Source organism: Apteryx rowi, unplaced genomic scaffold, assembly GCF_003343035.1.
Source record: "Apteryx rowi isolate R43461 unplaced genomic scaffold, aptRow1 scaffold_403, whole genome shotgun sequence".
Lineage (NCBI taxonomy): Eukaryota > Metazoa > Chordata > Aves > Apterygiformes > Apterygidae > Apteryx > Apteryx rowi.
The window spans coordinates 285,568-305,915 of NW_020450562.1; the positions used below are offsets into that span (position 1 = coordinate 285,568).

Sequence of the window (20,348 nt, forward strand, 5' to 3'; positions counted from 1 at the left end):
TAGTTTTTACATATTTTTATTTGACAGCAATGTAAGGAAAAAAGGAAAATAAGAGTACACACAAATTATATACATGGTTACCAGACTAGAAACAATTCCAACACAAATTACAGAAGACTTGAAATAAAATTTAAAACATCACCAAGTAATCTCATGAAAAAATTAGCTTCTTCCTCCTCCATTAAAAAAGTTCAGCTCATTCAAACCAGCAGTCTGAACGCTGCCACCTCAGAGGAATGGCAACGTGAAACCTCCTTCCCTCTTGGATGCCAGGTACAGAGCAGCTCAGCCATGACTTGAGCTAGTATCCTAGGGATTCTGCTCAGTAACCAATGCTGAGAGCAAATTCACTTGACTTTTACTGACAGAAACACACATGATAAAACCTAATACAATTTGCACAAATTGAGTGCTTTGGGCAACGGAGAAGGCAAGCATGAAACAGCTAGCAGGTCTCTCACCTAAGGACAGTCCTTGCTAAATAAACCGCTGAAAGCACCAGCAGCGCACCACAAGGAAACTTGCACTGCCACTGCCCATCTTCTAATACGGTCTGCAGGCAGAGAGTATGAATTTTTAAGGACTGTCAATCTGGCACTTTTTGACAGTATTCAATTCAAAGGAAAAAAATTAATAAAGCATTTGGTACTAGTTTGAAAACATCAGAAATATCACAATCAAACAAATCAGTCCTACTGATACTACATAAAATCTTCTAAATTTAAGAAACAAAAGTTTTATCTATGCCAATTTCTGAGATCTTTTAAGGCATAATACTGCAATTAAAGCATATGAACTTTAAATTTTCTTAGCTATTTTTAATTAGAAAGTTACTTTAGCTATATAAATCTTCATGGTTTTAATTAATGTCAACAGTTTGGGTCCTGATCCTGAAAGGAGATCCAATTAAGTGAGATTAGTCTCATAAGCAGTTACTTGTGCAAGTATTTGCAAGATTCAGCCCTGAAGTCACTACACAATGACTGTATTCCTCATTTGTGAATAAATTCATCTTTGAATTCAGTAATACATCATTTTGTCATCTGCCATTACATTCTCTTAACTTCTGCTAAAACATCCTTAGATATCTAATTCATAGGTAAGTGAATATGTCAAGAAAAAGAGATGCAAAGCCATTAGAAACTACAGCATCGGTGCAGCGACCAAGGAAACGTGCATACTAACCGAACATCTCACAATCAGACATGGCTGTTGTCAAGAGATAAATATAACTAACAACAAACATTTAGGCTGTTTTCTACAAAATGATTATATCTGTCAAGACCACTTTGCACTTTACAGCACCTAACATGTAAGGATCTAAAAGTGCTTATTAAGGGCGAGGGGATAAAATGCCTTCTATATTTACAAGGTCAAGATTTCACCCTAAATACTTAAGTTTGGGTTGAGGTGAATAGGAGATTGCACTATAGTGAGAAATGATCACTTTGTTCACTTCTTTAGAGAAAGTGACAGTTGTTTCAGAGCAAACCAATTCTGCACACCACTGAGGACAAAGAAAATTATGTTATCTAGTTGGAGCATCAGTGTAGTTTATACAGCCAGAAAGTAGCTTGAGTTTTGCAAGAACACTAGAATTAATATCCATATTCCTTAAACTTATGTCAAGGAACTTGCTTTAAACATTACTCAGGAGGTAGCACAAACTGCAGCAGGATAAAGACCTTCTCAGTACTATTCTAGGTCATCACAGTCAAGTACGGAGGCACAGACTGCACATCTGAGTTGTAAAACAACACTTGTTTAAGCCTTTCAATATTTTTCAAATAGTTGTTATGAAGTGCTGACTCTGAAAGACTCCTTTTAGTCTTAAAAGGAAATCTAGAAGAAACAGGGAGCAGAAATATATATATGATTTGGAAAGGCTTCAGTATCTATTAGCAATAAACTAGGCAGGGCATTAATACCTATATTCAAGACAGACACACCACAAAATGCACGCTGGAAGAAAAAGCTAAACTATTCCATTTACACTAGGACATACAAATTGGTTGTAAATTCTCAGGAGGAATCAAGGAGCAAGCATCTCTTGCTCAGATTGTTTCTGTTAATCACGAAGCACAACAGATACAAAGTATTTTCACTGAAAACATTTTCTCTGTTTACTGTGTCCTGTAACTCAAGACAAGCAGGTTGCAGTAACATTAGCAGGCCATATATCTGAAATCCATAAAAAAGAAATACATTTTTGTATCATCAAAAATTTTTGAATTAACTGCCCCAAAATATTGAAACAAACAGTTACAACAGATTCCAATCAAAGCTACAAGTGACTGAAAAAAGAGCAAAATCTGTAGATAAAGTAGCCAGATTAAAAAAGTATCCACTCTCATTTTTCAGGCATACCCATGGAAAAACTCTCTTCTACTCATAGGTCTGTTGATGTTGTTCCTAGGACAATTTTCAGATATCCCTGTGTAGGAACATGGCATGAGGACAACGAGTGAAGGGCAACTTGCAACAGACACGAGATTTCTATTAAAGCACAGGCTGTGTAGGCAAGCCTGGAGAGGAGTGAAGTTACTTCTTGCTCACAGTCAGCAAAATTCCCAAGAACAGACCTTGGAAAATGGAAAGAAAAATGCTTTCTCGTGCTCTATCTTCCTTTTCCGAACTGCTTGGTCATAATCAGGGTTGTTGGAAATAACTGCCATTTCAGGGGACTGGAGTCTTCAAAGTACTAGAGCGGTTCAGTTACTCTGAAAGCCAAGTCAGTTGTTTTGGTAGAAAAAGTAGTGACATGACTAACAGTACAATATAATATCCTCAGAAGTATCTTCACTTCTCATTTATTGGCTTCCATGTTTAACATTTGCTTAATGTTCAATATCCCTGCATCCTTTCCATTCCTCTTCCTCTTCATTTATAAGGAGACAGTCATAAAGAAGCACGAGGTAATAATATACTACTTCAAAAATATGACTTCTAACAAAAACTAAACTTCAGCTTCTTACACAAACGATTTTATTCATTGGAACATTTTAAGCAAAGTTCCAGGCAAAACAGACCACACACAACCGGAAAAATCATGAACTTCATGTTTCATCATGAACTTCCATTTTCAAATAAGTTTTCTTCTATTATGTGTAGAAAACTTGAATTAAAAGAACAGTAGGAAGTTGTGGGTGAGAGCAGAAGTTAACTGACTAAATTTTAGTAGATGCAACTTTTAACTGATTTTTCAGGCAAACCTATTACACTGATTTCTCCACAGTATCATAGTTGTATCGCTTGAATAGCGATTTGCCTCCTCTGCAGCAGTGTCTGCAGTCATGGGAAATGCTCCGGAGGTCGTGCAAGGTACCCCTTCACGGTGCTGTGTAGGGCCATGTAAAGATCTCCTCGCTAGGGTCAAATGAATGTGGTTGGGGAACAGCAGAGGACAGCCCCATCAGCATGGTCCCTCCTCTGATCTGCTGACAGACTGACAGACAGGGCTAAGAAGGGCACCGCTTACCAGCTACCAAGTTAGACAGCCGTCAGCAATCACTCTGGTATCTCTGTCTCCAGACGGTGCTGCAGCATTACGCATAGACGCGTACGAGGTGGTGCCCAAACAACCTGGTACTCCAACCCCACTTAAGTGTACAGTGTAGAGAAACCTACAGAACCTCAAGCCCCACAAATGCATGAATTATTCACATACAAATTCTTGAACTGACCGCAATAGATGAGAGTAAGGGTTTGCAGGATAAGGACTTTAGCTTTTCAGAAATGGGGCTATAGGAAGCTTATTACTCAAAGCACTCTGAAATCCTTTGATGAAGTGTGCTATGTAAGTGCAAAGTACTATCATTAAGTCAAACTAAGGTTTTTAAAAAATATCTAGAAATTTATCAGTTTTTCCCTGTTTACCTAACAGACCAGTTCTTTACAAAAATAAATATTCAGGAGGACAAAAGAGACAGTTCCCCCACAGTTCAAGCAAACAGGTTTCATTTTTCCATGTTAAAATCTGCAATATCTTTCAAAAAATATCAAAACACTTAAGAGAAATTGAGGGTGCAGAGGTGCTTACAACTTATCTACCTTTATTCCTATCCCTATTATGGGTAGGATATCACCAGAACTTCTAACCTCACAAATCCTTCTGAAAGGCCATAGTATCAGAAACATTATTTGGCAGAGACTTGGTGAAGTACAGTTTCCTAACACTCAACAGCAACACTTATAACAAATTTAAGAGGATGTTACTTATTTAGGTTTTTCCTTTTTTTTTTTTTTTTTTTTTAAATCAGGCATCATCTGTCTTTTCTTATCCCTCCCATACATCCAGTTTCAGATATTTAGACCAATGACACTTTCCAAAAGCTGGTGTACAACATCTTTATATACACTACAAATTCAGATTACCAGACTATTGTTAGACACTGAATATATAAATAACTTTGCAAACTATTTACAGGTTTATACTAATTGGGTTCCAAGTGACCAACATTCTTAAGGCAAATTTATTTGTATGATTGGCTGTCTGGCCTCTCAGCATTTCTCTCCCTTCCCCTCATCCCCACCCCCAAAAATGACAGGCAATGAACATGAAATTTAATTTCTCCCCTCCTCCATAGTGATGGGAATTCTTGAAAGTATGGAGAGATGATCAAACTACTTATGATCTTTCCTCAAAACAAGAAAAAATGTTTACAAATGCATAATTAATGTGATTTACCATTTGGCATTCTTGTGCAAGTCAAGAAAATCATTAAGGTGCATACCAAGAAGTGAAAAGTCCCAATGCCCTGTAAGAACATTATTTTTGTATGCACTTGACAAATGGATTTGGGAATCTGGGGAAAGCATCGGTTTAAAGCTGCACAACCCTTTTTAGAACTATGTATTTATAAGCTCATTAAGTATAAGATCTGAAGAGCTCAAAGGGATTTTCCGTAACAGGTGACACTGCAATATAAAATGCAGCAAAGAGTGGATTTGCTAAGCATATGTTTAACTACCCTAGAATTTTTCTCTTATGCCATATTGCTGTGTAAGATACTATTCATCATTAAAAGGGATTCTGCACATCTTGCCAATTCTTACATTGTAATAAAAATTGGCCATTTCAAATATAACATTGTAATCTTAAGTGCAATCACTGAGCAATCCCTTTTGTCAATACATGACTGAACCAACCAAGCATATTCTGGTGAAGCAGACAGAATTCACATACCAAACATGCTTAGTGCCTTCCTTTAAGTCCCAGCCTTTGTTCTTACTATTTTTCAAAGCCCTGATTAGGTCTTTGTTTGGAAGTAATTGGCTATTGTGGTTTAAGGATTTTGGAACAAAGCAGAAACTTTATACTGAATGCAGAGCTCATCCTCAGGAAACACAAAAGGTGGGAAATTATCGATTAGCTTTGTATTTAGAAGCATCCCTTGGTTCACTGCTAGGATTGCTCCAGTCATCTGCTTCAGGTGTGGTCTTGTAGTGTCGCCACGCTGACTTATTAAAAACAGGAAGTCTTTCAAATGATTCACTTGAAAGGGCCTATGAAAAAAGAAAAGCAATGGTAAGGTATCATTTAGAAATATCAACAGCACGAAGATACTTCAGGGAATTCTAGAGTTCCGGCTTTCATATTGAACAAAAGCCTCAACAATCCAAGTGTTACACATCACAACACTGTTTTGAAAATACTTTGGCTATGACTAGTCATTCCTAAAGAATTACAGTACAGTACAAGTTAAAAGAAAATAACATCTTAAAATATCTCCCTCGTCTCCAGGGAATGACGTCTACAAAGACATTAAGAAAAAAAAGCTTGGATCAAAAGTATTTTGGGGAGATTTGTCATCGATATGGGGCAGACAGCTAGTTTACTTAGACACTCCACTTACCCAATATACTTAGACTCCCTTAGACTATGTTGGAACACTAATTCGTGGGGAAGCAGTTTAGAAGAGTGGCATGCCTTTTCTCTGAGAAAGGCCATACCCAAGTTTTCCTCCACACATTCATACATAGGATTAAACCCATCAGAAACTGAAGTTGGTGCAGAAATGCACAGCTCGCTCACTATACAGTGAGGCACACTGACAACACTAAGTCAACAGCCTGTGCACGAGCTGTACTTTTAAATTCCCTTGTATAGTTCAAGCAGTTAGTTTTAAACTTAAGCCCCTGAATAGCCTGCGATCTCCTGAAAAATAACAGCAGGATCAATAGTCTACCGCACAGAGGTCAAGAACTGTATAGAAATAAAATGTATTAGTCAGGAGTTATACAACAGTCTTCTTTCAGTTTTGTTGTGGTCAAAACTAGCAGAACCAAAATGTACTAACTAAAATTATCTCCCATCACACAAGTACTCTTTGAAATTTCAGCACTTACAATGGATCAACAAAATGCAAAGATTCAACATGGGGAAATGAAAAAACACTGGAAACTAATATTAGTGCTGAGGTTAACATTTATAATCTGTTTTTAGAATTCTGCATATCTGATTTGAATAAAATATAACTAAGATAACAATTACAAATTTGAAAACAAATTCAAGAGTGAAGAGAGAAAAAAAATCACCTGTTCAGGAGAACATTTGCCTGCTGTAAACTATCAGATTGCACAAAATTATTAGCATATAGAAGGGTCAAATTCATACCTTCAAATAAATTACAGCATCTGAACCAACTCCTTCCATTGAGTAGAGTTTAAGGTCACCTTGAAAATACCTGGCATAAAGACGAGAAATTGGCAAACCATAGCCAAATCCAGCCTACAAAAATATGAAAAGAGAAGGAAAAATATGATGGAAAGCTTAAGAAAAAAGGCAACACATCACTGTTATTGCTTATAAAACTGAAGATACCTAATTATTAGATTTGCTTCAGATTACCCTCCAAACATTCCTTTACTCCTCAGCCTGCACTATAAGTTGGTATTCAATCAATCTCATTTTGTCTTAGGTTTTTTTTTTTTTTTTTTTWGTTTAAATACATAAGAGGGAAAAAATAACATCCTAAAGAAATAAACCTTTGTTAGGACTACTTTGGTCATTTCTCATTTTCCCCAAGGAGGCAAGTAGGTGCCACACACAGTACATGCAGTTTCCAATCAAAGCAAGCTGATACTCTCCATGGCTTCCTCACAATGATTGCTATTGCTATAATATTTCATTCTTTCTTTGCCGATACCAAATTCCCAACAGCACATTGCCCCCTAAGCCCTGGCATTATTATTCTCAAAAGCCTCTACACCTAGGAGAACATGCAAGAAAACAAGAGACAACTGTTTATTTCATCTAGGTCACACTACTATTTGATTGGCGATGCCATACTGCAAAGGGGTTCAGAAAACTACTACTGCAGAGAAAATTGACTTTATTAACAATATGCAAAGCAATACTAAGCAAATAATCTTGGCTATTGCTCACCCATCTAACAAAGAGTCAGGGTTCCGCAGAGCAGTGTATGATCTATTGAAGATTAAAAGCCTGTACAGACCATGCTATTTGTCAAAGTACAATAGACTTGACAGATACAAATTTTCAATTTTAAAACACTGGTTTTCAGAATCATAGCTGCAAACAAGTCAAAAGCTTCACACCTTTTCCAACCCTCTCTTGTGAGAAAAAGTTATCACACACACACAAAAAAGCAAGCACCTCACACTGCAGCCAGCGATTTAGATTTTCATCTACAAATCTTCTCTTTCAGACAAGCAGGTACATGCTGAGAATCACCATGTTCGATTATCCACTCGAATCTCCCTGAACTATTCAGGACTGTCCAGAGCAATAAAAGAGGGCTTCCAAACATACAAGCATTTGAAAGTAAGGGTATACAGGGCAAGGGAGTAATAAAACTTTTCCATAAGGATAGATTACAGAAAGAATTAGGCACTTAAAATTTTCAGAAAACCAGTGAACTCATTCCAATATAATATTTCTACAAAGAAACCTGAAAGATACTGGGAGGGGTAAGGGTTCAGATAGAGTAAATGATTTTAGTGGAACTGATGCAACGCTTGACTTCAAGCAAGAATCATGAGCTGAATCTTAAAACCAAACCCTGTAACGATTTATAAAATAAGAGAGCTAAGAACAAGGATGCGTGAGCATTACATGCACTTAATATGTGGTGTCACTTCATAAGAAACAAACCTATCTGAGATCCCTTGGAGGGGGAAGGGGATATTAAAGAACTTTGTACTACAGTGTCCATCACAAATTCTCTGTCACCTACAGTCTGCACAAGTATCTTCTGTCCTCCTTCCTTGTTTTTGCAGAAGGAGAAGCACTAAATTTAGTGCTCTCAAATTGATTATAGAGTTGCTCACACTGATGACTGTAACAGCTCATTGGAGCAAAAGGAGAAACAGAAATGGCAAGCACAAATTGGAAACCGTTTGCCTTTTTCTGCTCATGCTGTTTGTTATAGTTATCAGTGTCCATTCCCATTGTTAAAACAGCTACTTAGATGCATTCTTGCAAAAAAAGTAGCATGCTTCAAAAACTTAATTCTCAAAGACTCCCATTATAGACACATGCATCACTTCCACACATCTCATTTCAAGACAAGAAGTACCTCTTTGTGAATCTCTAAAAAGGGGGAAGTTATCTGACTGCTTTAGAAAGAACTTCTAAAACAAAGTTCCAAAGACTTACTTGCTGGAAACAGGACAGTAAATATTTTACTGAAATTAAAAGTACAAGGCAAATTGTAGCTACTACATACCCCCAGGAACTGCTCAAGTTAAGGGCTGTATCAAGCAATCCTGAAAACATATTACACTTTCCTCTCCCCAGAATTATACTTCCTTAATATCTATGTCCAACTTTCACTTGCTTCCTCCTCCTATCCTCCCTCCAGGAGAATCTTTTTACAAACTGTACTGGCCCACATAATTATTTTCTCCCTCCTCTTCCACATATTTCCCATCAGTTCCTTCTCTACATTGTCTTCAGAGTATTTTCCAAAACAGTTAATTGATAAGAAATGTGAAGACAACACATCTCAGATATGAGTACCTTGTTAAGGCAAGATCTATATTTTGCAAAATACAAGAAAATTAACACAAATTGATTACTACATAGGTCCATGCTTGATCTAGAGTATAGAACATAGTCAATGAGTGCACAACTGCCTTGAGAAGAGAAAGCTTTTTAGTGCCAATTTCTCATTTAACATTATAGTATGTATTATACAAATGGGAAATTATTAAATTTGTTTGTTATTGGTGTCTACAGGTTTAATTAAACCTTATTTAAACAACATTTCTCCCCCTATAAACAAACGCTTCCAACACAGACAGAATTGTTGAATTCCACCCCCCTCAAAATCCAATTATCATTAAACATTACCATGTGCTTCTAACGATTCCACTATGCATATAATACTACAGATGAACACAAGACCTGCTGCCATAGTAACAAGGTTTCTCAGCTGATTTAAAAAAAACAATTGCAATAACACTGAAAATAATTTTCAAACACCATAGATCCCTCTCTTCCCCGCCTCTAAGTCAATGAACGTTTCATAAACTAGATAGGGGATCCTATAACAACGTGTGCATGCATGCATGCGGGGGGGGGGGGGTTAGAACAGAAAAATAAGTTTTTTTACACTACACTACAGTTTAGTAAACAAATATATCTAAGTCAAGACACCTACCTATCTTCTGGAGCACTGTAATTCTTTAAAGTGTTTTAGTCTTTGGTACTGAGCAATTAGGAAGCCTTCCTTCCGTATGGACTTCAAAGATGATTCATTTACATGAAACCCTCCTGCTGAAGGATTTTTATTTCCAGACTAACATGCAAAGAATAGCATAATTGTTTTTATAACTGGATCTGGACCATAACACATAATGTGTCAAGCCTCACTGTGAAAGTCCTTTTTGCTCTTAATGGAAAGATATGCCATAAACTGCCAGTTCTCGTTTTTTTTCCCCTTTTGAACGCACCTGTATAAGGACAGAGCTTAGCAACTCTTCTCAGCATTCGGTCATGTATAGGCAGCAGAAAGATTTAAAAGGCAGAAGCCGTCATGCTCACAAGACAGGGAGTACTTTACAGGTCTGACTACAGTGACATAGACCGAAGAGGAAAATGAAGCCTGAAGCTGGGGTAGGTTAGAAGAAAACTAAGTATAAATGCTACAGAATCAAAGCAAGCGGTCTTAAAGTTTAGGAAATAAACAGAGGAATACATTGCTAAAGATACAAGGGAAAAAACAGAAAACAAAAAAAACAGAACAATCCTAATCCTAAACTGAACATATTTTACAATCAGAGAGCCACAAAGGCAGAGACTTTCTAAGAGTGAAAGTAACTGGCAATCAAGATGCAAGTTTTTTTCCCCCACTTAGAAAGAATAACTTTCAGAAAACCTTTTTAGGCTGATACAGCAAATTGCTGGTCAAAAGCAAGGCAGAATAAAGGCAGGTTATGAATCAAGAAAGATTCCTGACCTGAAAAATATACTTTGTATTTGAATTAAGGACTGTTCCATATCACTCATCCCATTCAAGAAGATTTGCTATGAAAAAGGCACAGCATTGTTTGAAATAGTTGTTGCTAACGTGTTGTGGAGTTAGGAAGCCAGAAGGATTCATGTCAGGCCAGTGTAGATACAGAATTGGGTTTCGCGCCTACTGCAGTGGTAACAAACAGCGGTGAAAACAACGCAATACACTTCCATGCCACACTGCTAAGAACTGTGCGCTAAAATAGTACCGTAAAGGCACTCTGCTAAAAACGTAAAAGGAAACTGTTATTACTCTGTACCACTTTGAGAAGGTTTCAACCCTAAATTCACTTTCAGGTATTTTATATCAGAAATAGCCATATACTCTGCACTACATTTTATTAGCTGCCTGAAGGCTCTTCAACCACACAACTGCCAGAAAAAGAGATCACATAAGAACATACTAGATAAGAATGTATTTCAACAAGGAAAGGAAATTGCTCAAAGAATCAACTTTTTCTTGGCATGAGTGAAGATAAGGGATTGCATCAGAAGCAATACAGAGCAAAGATGAGAAGAAAAGCAAGAATACAGTATCACTACTGATCCACTTACTGAATGACAGGCAAATGGAACAGTAGTTATATCACTGTCTATCTCTTGGGTAAACAAGAGGTAAAGCTTAATAAAATAAACCCCCTCCCCCCAAAACCCCATACTTCCTAAAAGAATCAAAGCATTCAATGCTGAAGCAATTCTCCACTTAGAAGCAGCTATGGAAAGGGTTTCTGTTGTTTTGTTTTCTAAACCTGACTCTGATACATCTCAAAAGGGAGTATCATGTGAAATATCCCCAACTGAACAGAAATACATCAAATGTGATCCTGTCACACATTCCACATTTGGGGATTTTTAAAAAAATGTGTTTTCATAGACTGTAACTTATATAAAAATCATTTTCAAAGTTTAGTATGAATGCATGTATTATCAGGAACTGTTTCTCAACTGTTGTAATACTAACAGTATGGTTCACCTCTTCAATACAAATATTTAATCTAGTAAATTTAGGTAAACAGCCTGCACACCAAGAAATAGCTCATTAGGTTATCCACCTTTTTAGTAACAAAGCACTAAGAAATCCTGTCCATTAATCTGTGGAAATGTTGCGCTTATAAAGACAAGCTTCTTTCCAAGAATATAATGCCCAAGACAAAGAAAAGCAATTGCCTACTCCAAAGACTAAGTGGTGATAACAGACCGCATTTTCCCCTCATATGTTTTACCTGTGCAAAATTACTAATGATAGCCAATTTCTTCAATGGAAAAACTGATCCAGTCAGTTGCAGTGAAAGGAAAGGCATGGCTAGAGTAGTGTCAAGGCACATTTAAATATGTATTACAATTGCTTACCAAAGGCACAGCTCTTGTTGGCTCCAAACTAGGCCTGGGTGCTGTTGAGTACATGTAGTTAAACAATCTGTCTATTTTTCTTAAAGGTACACCTCCACCTTGATCACTTATCTAGGGAATGAAAAGTTAAAATTTTAAACATCACATTCTGAAAAAAACAAAGTGCAAAACACAAGCAGCATTATCTAAATGACTTAAGAAACATTCATGAATATGAAATAAATGCCAGAAATCATACAGTAACAGGTTCATAAGTTGTATAAGAACTTATTTTTAGGCATTTACCTTAATAGATAGATCTTCTTTCCCCAAAGTGACTAAAGTTTTGATTGACGGATAGCCTTCTCTCTTACCTTCATGCAGTTCTACTGTAGCTCTCATTGAGTTCTGAAGATAAAAGAAAACAGTGTCTTGAATTCTGATAAATGTAGCTTCTAACGTTACCATATATGCTTTTTGTGACAACTTACAACTTGCATATATTTTGTTGAATGTAGATGCCTTGTCCTACATTTGTATACAAGACAGAAAAGGCCATATTTAAAATAAATTCAAAGGAATGCTTTCAGGCAAATCAGCTGCCCAGTTAGACTTTTACATCAGAACTCTATCATACATACTTTTCCCTACTTGACAAAAAGTCAGAGAACATAAAGCAGGAAAAAATTTTCTCCCTGTGAAATCCAGCAATTATAAAATAAGACAACATCCTTGCCCTCCACCTGCCAGAACACCAATACTGATGCTCACCACAGAGAAATAGCTTTTATTTTATTGACCTGGGTCACAAAATGTTACAGTTCATTATTCTGACTGTATCATTTTTAATGAACAGTTTCTACTGCCAGTCCATCACAGACATAACATCACTTACAACTACAACATATTTGATTTCATACAGTTTCACAACTTATACCAAAGCACACCTACAGCCAGTCTTCAAATTCACATCTTCTCTGGCCTAGAGCTAACTTTATAAACAAGACGGGATGATTAAAATGAACGTCCTCGATGTCAATTAAAATGAATGTCAGAAATCAAAACCAAAATACATTATTTAGGAGAAGATTCTCTTTGACCAAATACATTGGGCTTTTTTGAACTGCTAATATGTTCAATTGCACCACCTAGGGACCACCTATCTTATTCCAAAACCATGCCACTCCTGCAACAGCTCTCCCACATTCCATTTTCACTGTCATTCAAACAATTCAGAAAGTAAATAAAAACAGAACAAAACATACCATTTACACTGTTCAAGAGACACAGACTGCTTTTACAATAAACAGAAGACACTGATCCTACCCAGGCCTCAAATCCACAATAAAGAAGCAATCTTGTGGAAATTGTAAGGCCTTATAATGTATGATCATTGCAAAACTAGATTGTTTATGCTTGCTTTAAATTGATCAGCTGCAAAAGTGCAAAAGGAGAAATGGGAAAAACACAGAAAAATTCCTTAAGTATATAGGGGCATCATAGAGGGTTGTGTGCCTAACTTTTATCACAATTTCAAACAATCTTCACTGGGTTAAGACTAAGCTTAAGAAAGGAAAACTGAAAGAACACTTAAGAGTAACTGAAAAGAATCTTAATTACAACTGTACTATAAGTTCACCAACCCCTTCCAAATATTAAAAAGTGCTACCTACCTTGAACAATTCAAACAGCATATGAAACAGATGAGATGGTACATAAACTACTTGAATAGGCTTGTTTGGAGCTTTAGCTATAAAAAAAAAAGACACCAAACAATCCCTTGCAGCATTTCTATTTACAGTAACAATATGAAACTATAGACAAAGACAATTATGTCTAATTTTCCAAGTGCAAAACATGCTGCATGAAGTGAAAACACAAGTTTCAGTTACAGACATCACCTGAAATGACACATTCTAATGATGATTTTTAAAGTCATCCATGTCAGCAGACTTTGTTTAGATATGAAACTTCACTAAGCAGAGGCTAGTACTGACAGTATTGTTACTTATGACACTTTTTTTTATTATTATTATTATTAACTACCTACTGTTTGTTTTTTTTTTTTTTTTTAACAAACATATGCAATATTAAAGCATAACAGACAGGACAAAGGATTCTTAAACTAAAAAAATTGTTTAGTTATTCAAAAGCAAATGTATACATTATTTTCCTTAATGAAAGCATGCAAAATGTAAGGCATTTTTATAAATCTTCAAAATATGTTTCAAAAAGTATCATGATTGTCTTCCTCCATATCATAACTGAATTGTTCTGTCCACTGCTGTCCTTGCTACCAACATTTCAATAGAGGTGCATGTCACAACTCTGCATACTAGAGAGCTGATTCATTCGGCAGGAGTATAGTTGCATTTAATACATTCAGTGACAGGTTTGGTGCTGAAGATGCTGTCATCCCTGAACATTCAAATTCCCCTGGCATTAAGTTATACAGTCATAGCTTGTCAGACTTAGCAGCAGTTCACACTGAAGAAACTAGTCTCTAAATTCCTGCTTCACAAACTGCAGGAAGGTGTAAACATGCCTGCAGAAAGGGGCAGGACTATTTAATCTTTTCTAGCACCAAGGGCAGATAATCCCAGTTACTACTTTAAGAGACACACAGAGGGTATATAAACTCTTGTAATTTCTCTAAGATCTGGTGAAAACTCCTAGGAAAAGACGACCAAAACAACATTCTGTATAATTAGTTGCGAGGAGACCTGCTGTTTTACTGACTTTGTCCAAGTCCATATTCCAATTCTTATGCATCAGCAAGTCCACAGCAGTATACAAAATACATGCCCCATCTGTAATGACAAGGACTTACTTGTACTCTTGTTTGAGGAACACAGTATATGCAGAGAACATGTTATTTTCACTCTTGTGGGGTAATTTGAAAAGTTCCTTTCCTCATGTTGATATTTAGTAAGTTTGAAGAAAACAAGTTATCCTTCCCCCTCCCCCTTTTTTGAAGGGATCTCATGATCTTTCATCATCTTGTGATGATGAAATTTGCCCGACCATTGAATCTTTGGACTTTGTCCTCAAATGAATTTTGTATTGAACACTCTGCTGCATCACTCAGTACCTTGTGATGATCTAGCTCTAAAATCAAACACTTGGTTTGGGGTGTGGGGGAAGGTTGGGTTCTTTGATTTTGGGAGAGGGAGGTGGTAGTAATGCAACAGTGTTGCCAACAGCCTTAGTGCAGAAGAGTATTCCTACAAGGCTGAGTTCTGCTTTGAGCAAAATATGTTCCCACATATCATTCCCTCTATTTTGAATTTGTTTTCCATTTCTGAGACTTTTGCAATCCTTTTCCTTCTTCTGAAGTTTGGAAACATTTTAGTTTTGTGTTTGGACAGTTGTCTAAAGTTTGTGAAAGGATCACCCGAGACTATTTTGTAACTTAAAAAAAAAAAATCTACTTTTACTATTTCATCAATACAAGTGGGGAACAAAATGATCAGTCAACAGACTGGCAAGGATTATCTCATCAGTTTTGCAGCATCCAATTTTCTTCTTAGAGATCAACTAGAAAAATATTTTCATGTGAAAAATTTATGTACAAGACTTCATGCACAGACTATGTGGGAAAAAAAAATGTTTCAAATTTTGCCACCTTGCACAGAAGAGCTAACCATCCTGGCCCATGGCCTGAGAGCGGGATTTACAAGCATACTTCAAAATGAAACATAGTTCAGCTCTATTAAAAGATTAGTAGATGGCAGGCCTATTTCTTTCCCAGTAAGGAGAATTCTCAAAGTGATAGTCAGTTCAGCAGGTGGCACTCTGCACGCAGCATCAAGAATTAAGTAAACATGTCATCGTGATAAACAAAAATTCAGGTGCCCATGTAGATAAATTACAAGAGGAAGAGAAGGAACTCTGCATGTAGGACTTCAGGGTTTCAATTATAACTTAAAATTAATTAAACAAAGCTGGAAATAGCAGATATTAGAGATGTTCTTTCTGAAATATATCACTTCAGAATTAAATGAATTTCACAATTACCATTGAATTCTTCAACTTCCAGATCTGGTGCAACCAGATAGTACTGCTCACATAGCATCTTAGCTGTTTCATAAGCATCTAAAAAACAAGAGAACAGAACAGAGATTTATGAAAATCGGCTAAGACAGACTAGCAACATTCATCCTGCATCTGAAAGACTACAAGCAGAACACTCATTTTAGGCACTGGTTTACAAATGTGATGCTGTAACAATTTTAATCCCTTTTTGTCTGTATGCTCATAGCCCATTATCAAGAATGGACATATTCTATTTAAAGTTTTATAAACAAAAGCAGATTACTGGAGACAAGCTTTTTTTTTTTTTCTTTCCTCAGGGCCTGAAAACCAGAGAAAGGGTCTAATAATAGTTTGACCATAATATCTGCTTATTTGTTATGTCCCAATCACAATTTAATACTTGTTCCTCCTATCTCAAATATAAGAGGATGAGAAAGGATGATATGGACAACCATAAATTCAATTTTTCCAAACATCAAGTTTATGATGCTTGATTTTCAAGCTTTTCTTGCAGAAAAGCTGACATTTTTTAGATTCTTCAATCTTTCCCACCGAACCAAAAACACACCATCATCCAAATCAGGCAATATCTATTGTCAAGTACAGCAAGAAAGTTCAAGCTGTGCTCTTGTCTGAATGATTCTTAATATTCACTATCTCCTTTGCAAAAACATTTCAGAAAAAAGCAGCAATTTTTAGCTCAATGAGGAGAAGCTACAGACTCAAACCTCTTCCAGCTATGCTGTTTAAGTTACCTTAATGAAAGAGGTTTAAGCAAATGAATTTTTTCTCATAATTATTATGGGCAAAGAGCAAGCACATGAACAGATGTGGCAGCTCTGCAGACTGGTAGGAATTTGCTAAGATACTGAACAATTTAATTTGACCAAGCCCTACATATATCTTCTTCCTCCTGTCCAAAGTGACATAACAAAACAAAATAGTCACTGTCAAGAGTCACAGCTATGTGACAGGCACAAGGACAATAAAATCACTGGCCCCCAGAAAGGACTGGTTACTTGCCTATAATTGTGCTCCTTCAAGAAGTGTTGTCTATAGACATATCTATGTATATGCCCTGTTATATGGAAAACTTTATACCAGTTGTTCTGGCATCTGCAAGGCTGGACATATTACACAAGGCTGACATGGATGCTACTTGAGCTCTAATAAAATGGAACTAATCAACACTGGGAATGTTCTCAATCAGCTCTCTAGAAAGTCACATAAAATCAGCTATCCAGGAGGAATCCCTTGTGTCAAGACGGTCAACTCCAAAAACCTCCTAAAAGGGTTCTGTCATTAGCACTACAAAAACATGCCCTAATAAAAAGATCAAAATCCTGTTTAACATCAAAGCTATGCAGAGAACCTCACCCTGGAGTAAACACAACTGGGCAGGGGGACAAGATGCTGGAATATCTACACTTACACAATATTCACAGATACCTCAGAACATCTAATGGCCTTGGGAGTGATCATGTGCTTTAGAAAAAAGGGGCATAAGGAACACAGCCACAAGCTTGAGTCAGTCATCAGAAGTTGAAGATAGCAATGTAGCAATTACAACCATACGGCCCTCTACATGGAGAAAGGAATATGTTATTGTATTCCTAAGAGTTTCCATATCATAGAAGTGGAAATCAGATGTGGATCCATCAGGGGACAGAAGCTGGATTCCTGTGGTGGAAGCCTCAAGGCTTCTGAAAAGCCTATCAATAACAGGCTTGGAATAAACCAAAAGCCCTCATTATATGGATGCAGAGCAAACACAGCCACTACATGAAGCCTGAGAAAACAAAGGCACTCTGAATAAACACATTTGGCCTCTCCAAGTTGAATATATACCTCTTTCAAGAAGCAGCCACCCTGAAACCTTTCCCCTTGAGATGAACAGAAAGGCCCTTCATTATCTACCTCTAGGCAAAAAGTGTTTTTGCCCAGAGGCAAAAAAAAAAAAAAAAAAAAAAGAGTGCAAAGTCTTATAGTCTACCTTCCTCTAAAACCCAACTCTGTCTTTGACAAAGGCCTAAGACTGTAAAGGAGACATAGTATCATAAGGTTCAAAGCATTCCTCATGTTGTGGCCGGAGGTAAACAGCAGAGTGCAAGATCTGTCAGTACATCTAAAACCCAGTTCCAGGAACGAGCCTGGAGCTGCTCTCAGGACAAAAATAAGCTTATTGCAGGACAGTTAATGAGAGATCTAGAGACCCACCTCAGGCAGTTAGAGAGAATCCTTGGTAGAGCTGCCTTGAAGTGAAGCTCTTTAAACCATTTCTTTCACCTCTGAATGGCATACTGAGCTTGTTGCTACTACATACTGTGCCAAAGTTGACATCTAAACTCTGACAAATTGCTCCAAATGCCACCTGTGCACCAGAACATTTTTGGGAATGCAAATTAACCCTTCCACCAACTCTAAGAGGAAATGACCCTAATTGCCTTGACTATATAAGCTCTGCCTTTAAGATCATTTTGTTTCTTTCAAAGACAACACTGGACGCTCTGTTCATGATGCCCTCATTTGTTGACAGATATTTCTTCAGATGCAGATCTCTTTCAGCTCTTGACTTAAGAACTGGACTGAGCACCTTCTGACACTATGCACTCCTCTGTCCAAGGCAGATGGCAACTTCAGATTTGATGATGAAAACAGATTCAAACATTGCTATTAGAAGTATTATTAAAATAAACAACAAATCTGCAACATATGCTATCCTGAGGTCATAGCAGAGTACGATCAAAAGAAAAGAAAGGTTTGAAAAAAAGGCTGCTTTAAAGCCAAAAGGCTGGAAACCAATAAGCCCTGATAATAGCAAAAAGCATCTACACTACAAAATAGGCTATCATGCAGGTCAAATTCTGCCATAAGATTGCTTGCTCTTGCTTTCCCAAAAGCTGAGAGAAAGCAAGGGGGAGAAACACATTTTTGCCCTCCTGTAACTGCATAAACAGCAGTGAAGGCTAGAGAGCAGGATTCACTCCTACAGCAAAAGCTATTTGTAAACAGATATACTCAGAGCGTGAATCTTCAAACAAGCTCTTGAAGGGGGCAACATTGCCTCATGCATATGTACTAACATTCTGCAAGCATATGAACATTCCTAACATTAAGTAAGTAGATTTCAAATGGGAAGGTGCCAGATTATTCAGATACAGTCATGACACATCTTCTGTACCAAGAACAGACTGTGATATATTCAGATGCACATAGGCTACATGATGAAATGTGGTGTTTCATTAAAGTATCCATACACCTGAGGACATTTAATAAATCAGTCTTTAAGGAAAATCAGAAAATTGCATTTATTCTTAATTTTTTTTAGTAACAGTATTAAATAAAAAAGCAGTACCTAAGAACCTACCCCTAGGTATTTTGGAGGAAAAAACACTTAAGGTTTAACAAAACATTAAGATACTTAATCTGGTACTTAAGAAGGACAGATTAAAGTTATAAAAAATTCATTTGTCTTCCTAGTTCTGTTAATATACTGCAAGTTGCGACTTTCTAAATTATGAAGACATTAGAAATTCTCAATAAGCTCATGAGCTTATTTGTAAGCAACTGAAGATCTTTCATTTATTTTTTTTCAGTTTATTAAGCAGACATAAATTTTCAGTCTTTTGTATCTGAATAATAAATGTATGAATATTCTAAGTCTGGGGGGATCAACAAAAATATTAGCTTGATCTCCTTACCTTTAACCACCTCAGCCACATTACAATTAGGATCAATACTTCCAATATGTTTGGGATGAGCAGGATTAATATCGCCTCCAAAAAGAAGTGCTAAAAGGAAAAGGAAATGGCAGCAAATTGTCTATTACACTTGAAGCAGCACAGAAAACTTAAATCAGATGACATCTGAAACTTACTGGATAGCACATCATTTTGTAAAAAGATACTCTTCCAAATTGCCAAAATCCTTGTTTAGGAAGACTGGTTACCCCCTTCCTCTCCCCCCCCATCCCTTATCGCTAAAACTAGTTAACATAGAAATAAAGGTATGTGAGGGTTAAGGTGAAAATCTCCATTTCAAACTGGACTACCAAATTAGGTACAACTAAATTGTAAAATGCTTCATTCATATCATTATGTCAGTACAGGAGCAGTCATAATAATGGAAATGTCAATAAAAAGGACTGAAGAACTGTAAGACAGTGTTAAAAGCCTTTTACACTCACCTAAGCTGCAATTTCACAGTCAGCAGAGAGGTCTCTCTCTCTCAGCTTCCTCCCTGACTTTCAGCAGTATATTCCCCACTCCCTCCTTTGCTCAAAGTCTGGAACTCACCAGACCCTTCACTGACCCAGTTTAACTCTTAAAAAAGCAGAAATATTTTATACATTTTTGCAGGGGCGATTTTCTCCTGTTTGCAACTAGTCAATTCTGATAAAGAAACAGAGGCAGTAGGAAGTAAGCAAAAGACAAGATGGAAGATTTTCCTATTCCAGTGATGGCAAGCAAATACTCTGGCTCACTGCACCTTGTAGAACTGCACT

At 36.8% G+C, this 20,348-nt stretch overlaps 1 protein-coding gene across 8 annotated transcripts in view; it reads right to left on the minus strand.

Moving 5' to 3' along the window:
• PDK3 (pyruvate dehydrogenase kinase 3) overlaps positions 1-20,348 on the minus strand; it is a 60,120-nt gene continuing 39,772 nt past the window's right edge. For all 8 annotated transcript variants that reach the window (XM_026075402.1, XM_026075403.1, XM_026075410.1 and 5 more), the window contains 7 exons: positions 19,546-19,635; positions 15,827-15,904; positions 13,483-13,559; positions 12,116-12,217; positions 11,831-11,941; positions 6,617-6,730; positions 1-5,505 (listed from right to left, as the gene is read on the minus strand). In XM_026075402.1, the coding sequence (XP_025931187.1) occupies positions 5,362-5,505; positions 6,617-6,730; positions 11,831-11,941; positions 12,116-12,217; positions 13,483-13,559; positions 15,827-15,904; positions 19,546-19,635 (716 nt within the window). In that variant the 3' untranslated portion in view covers positions 1-5,361. The remainder of the gene's footprint in view (positions 5,506-6,616; positions 6,731-11,830; positions 11,942-12,115; positions 12,218-13,482; positions 13,560-15,826; positions 15,905-19,545; positions 19,636-20,348) is intronic.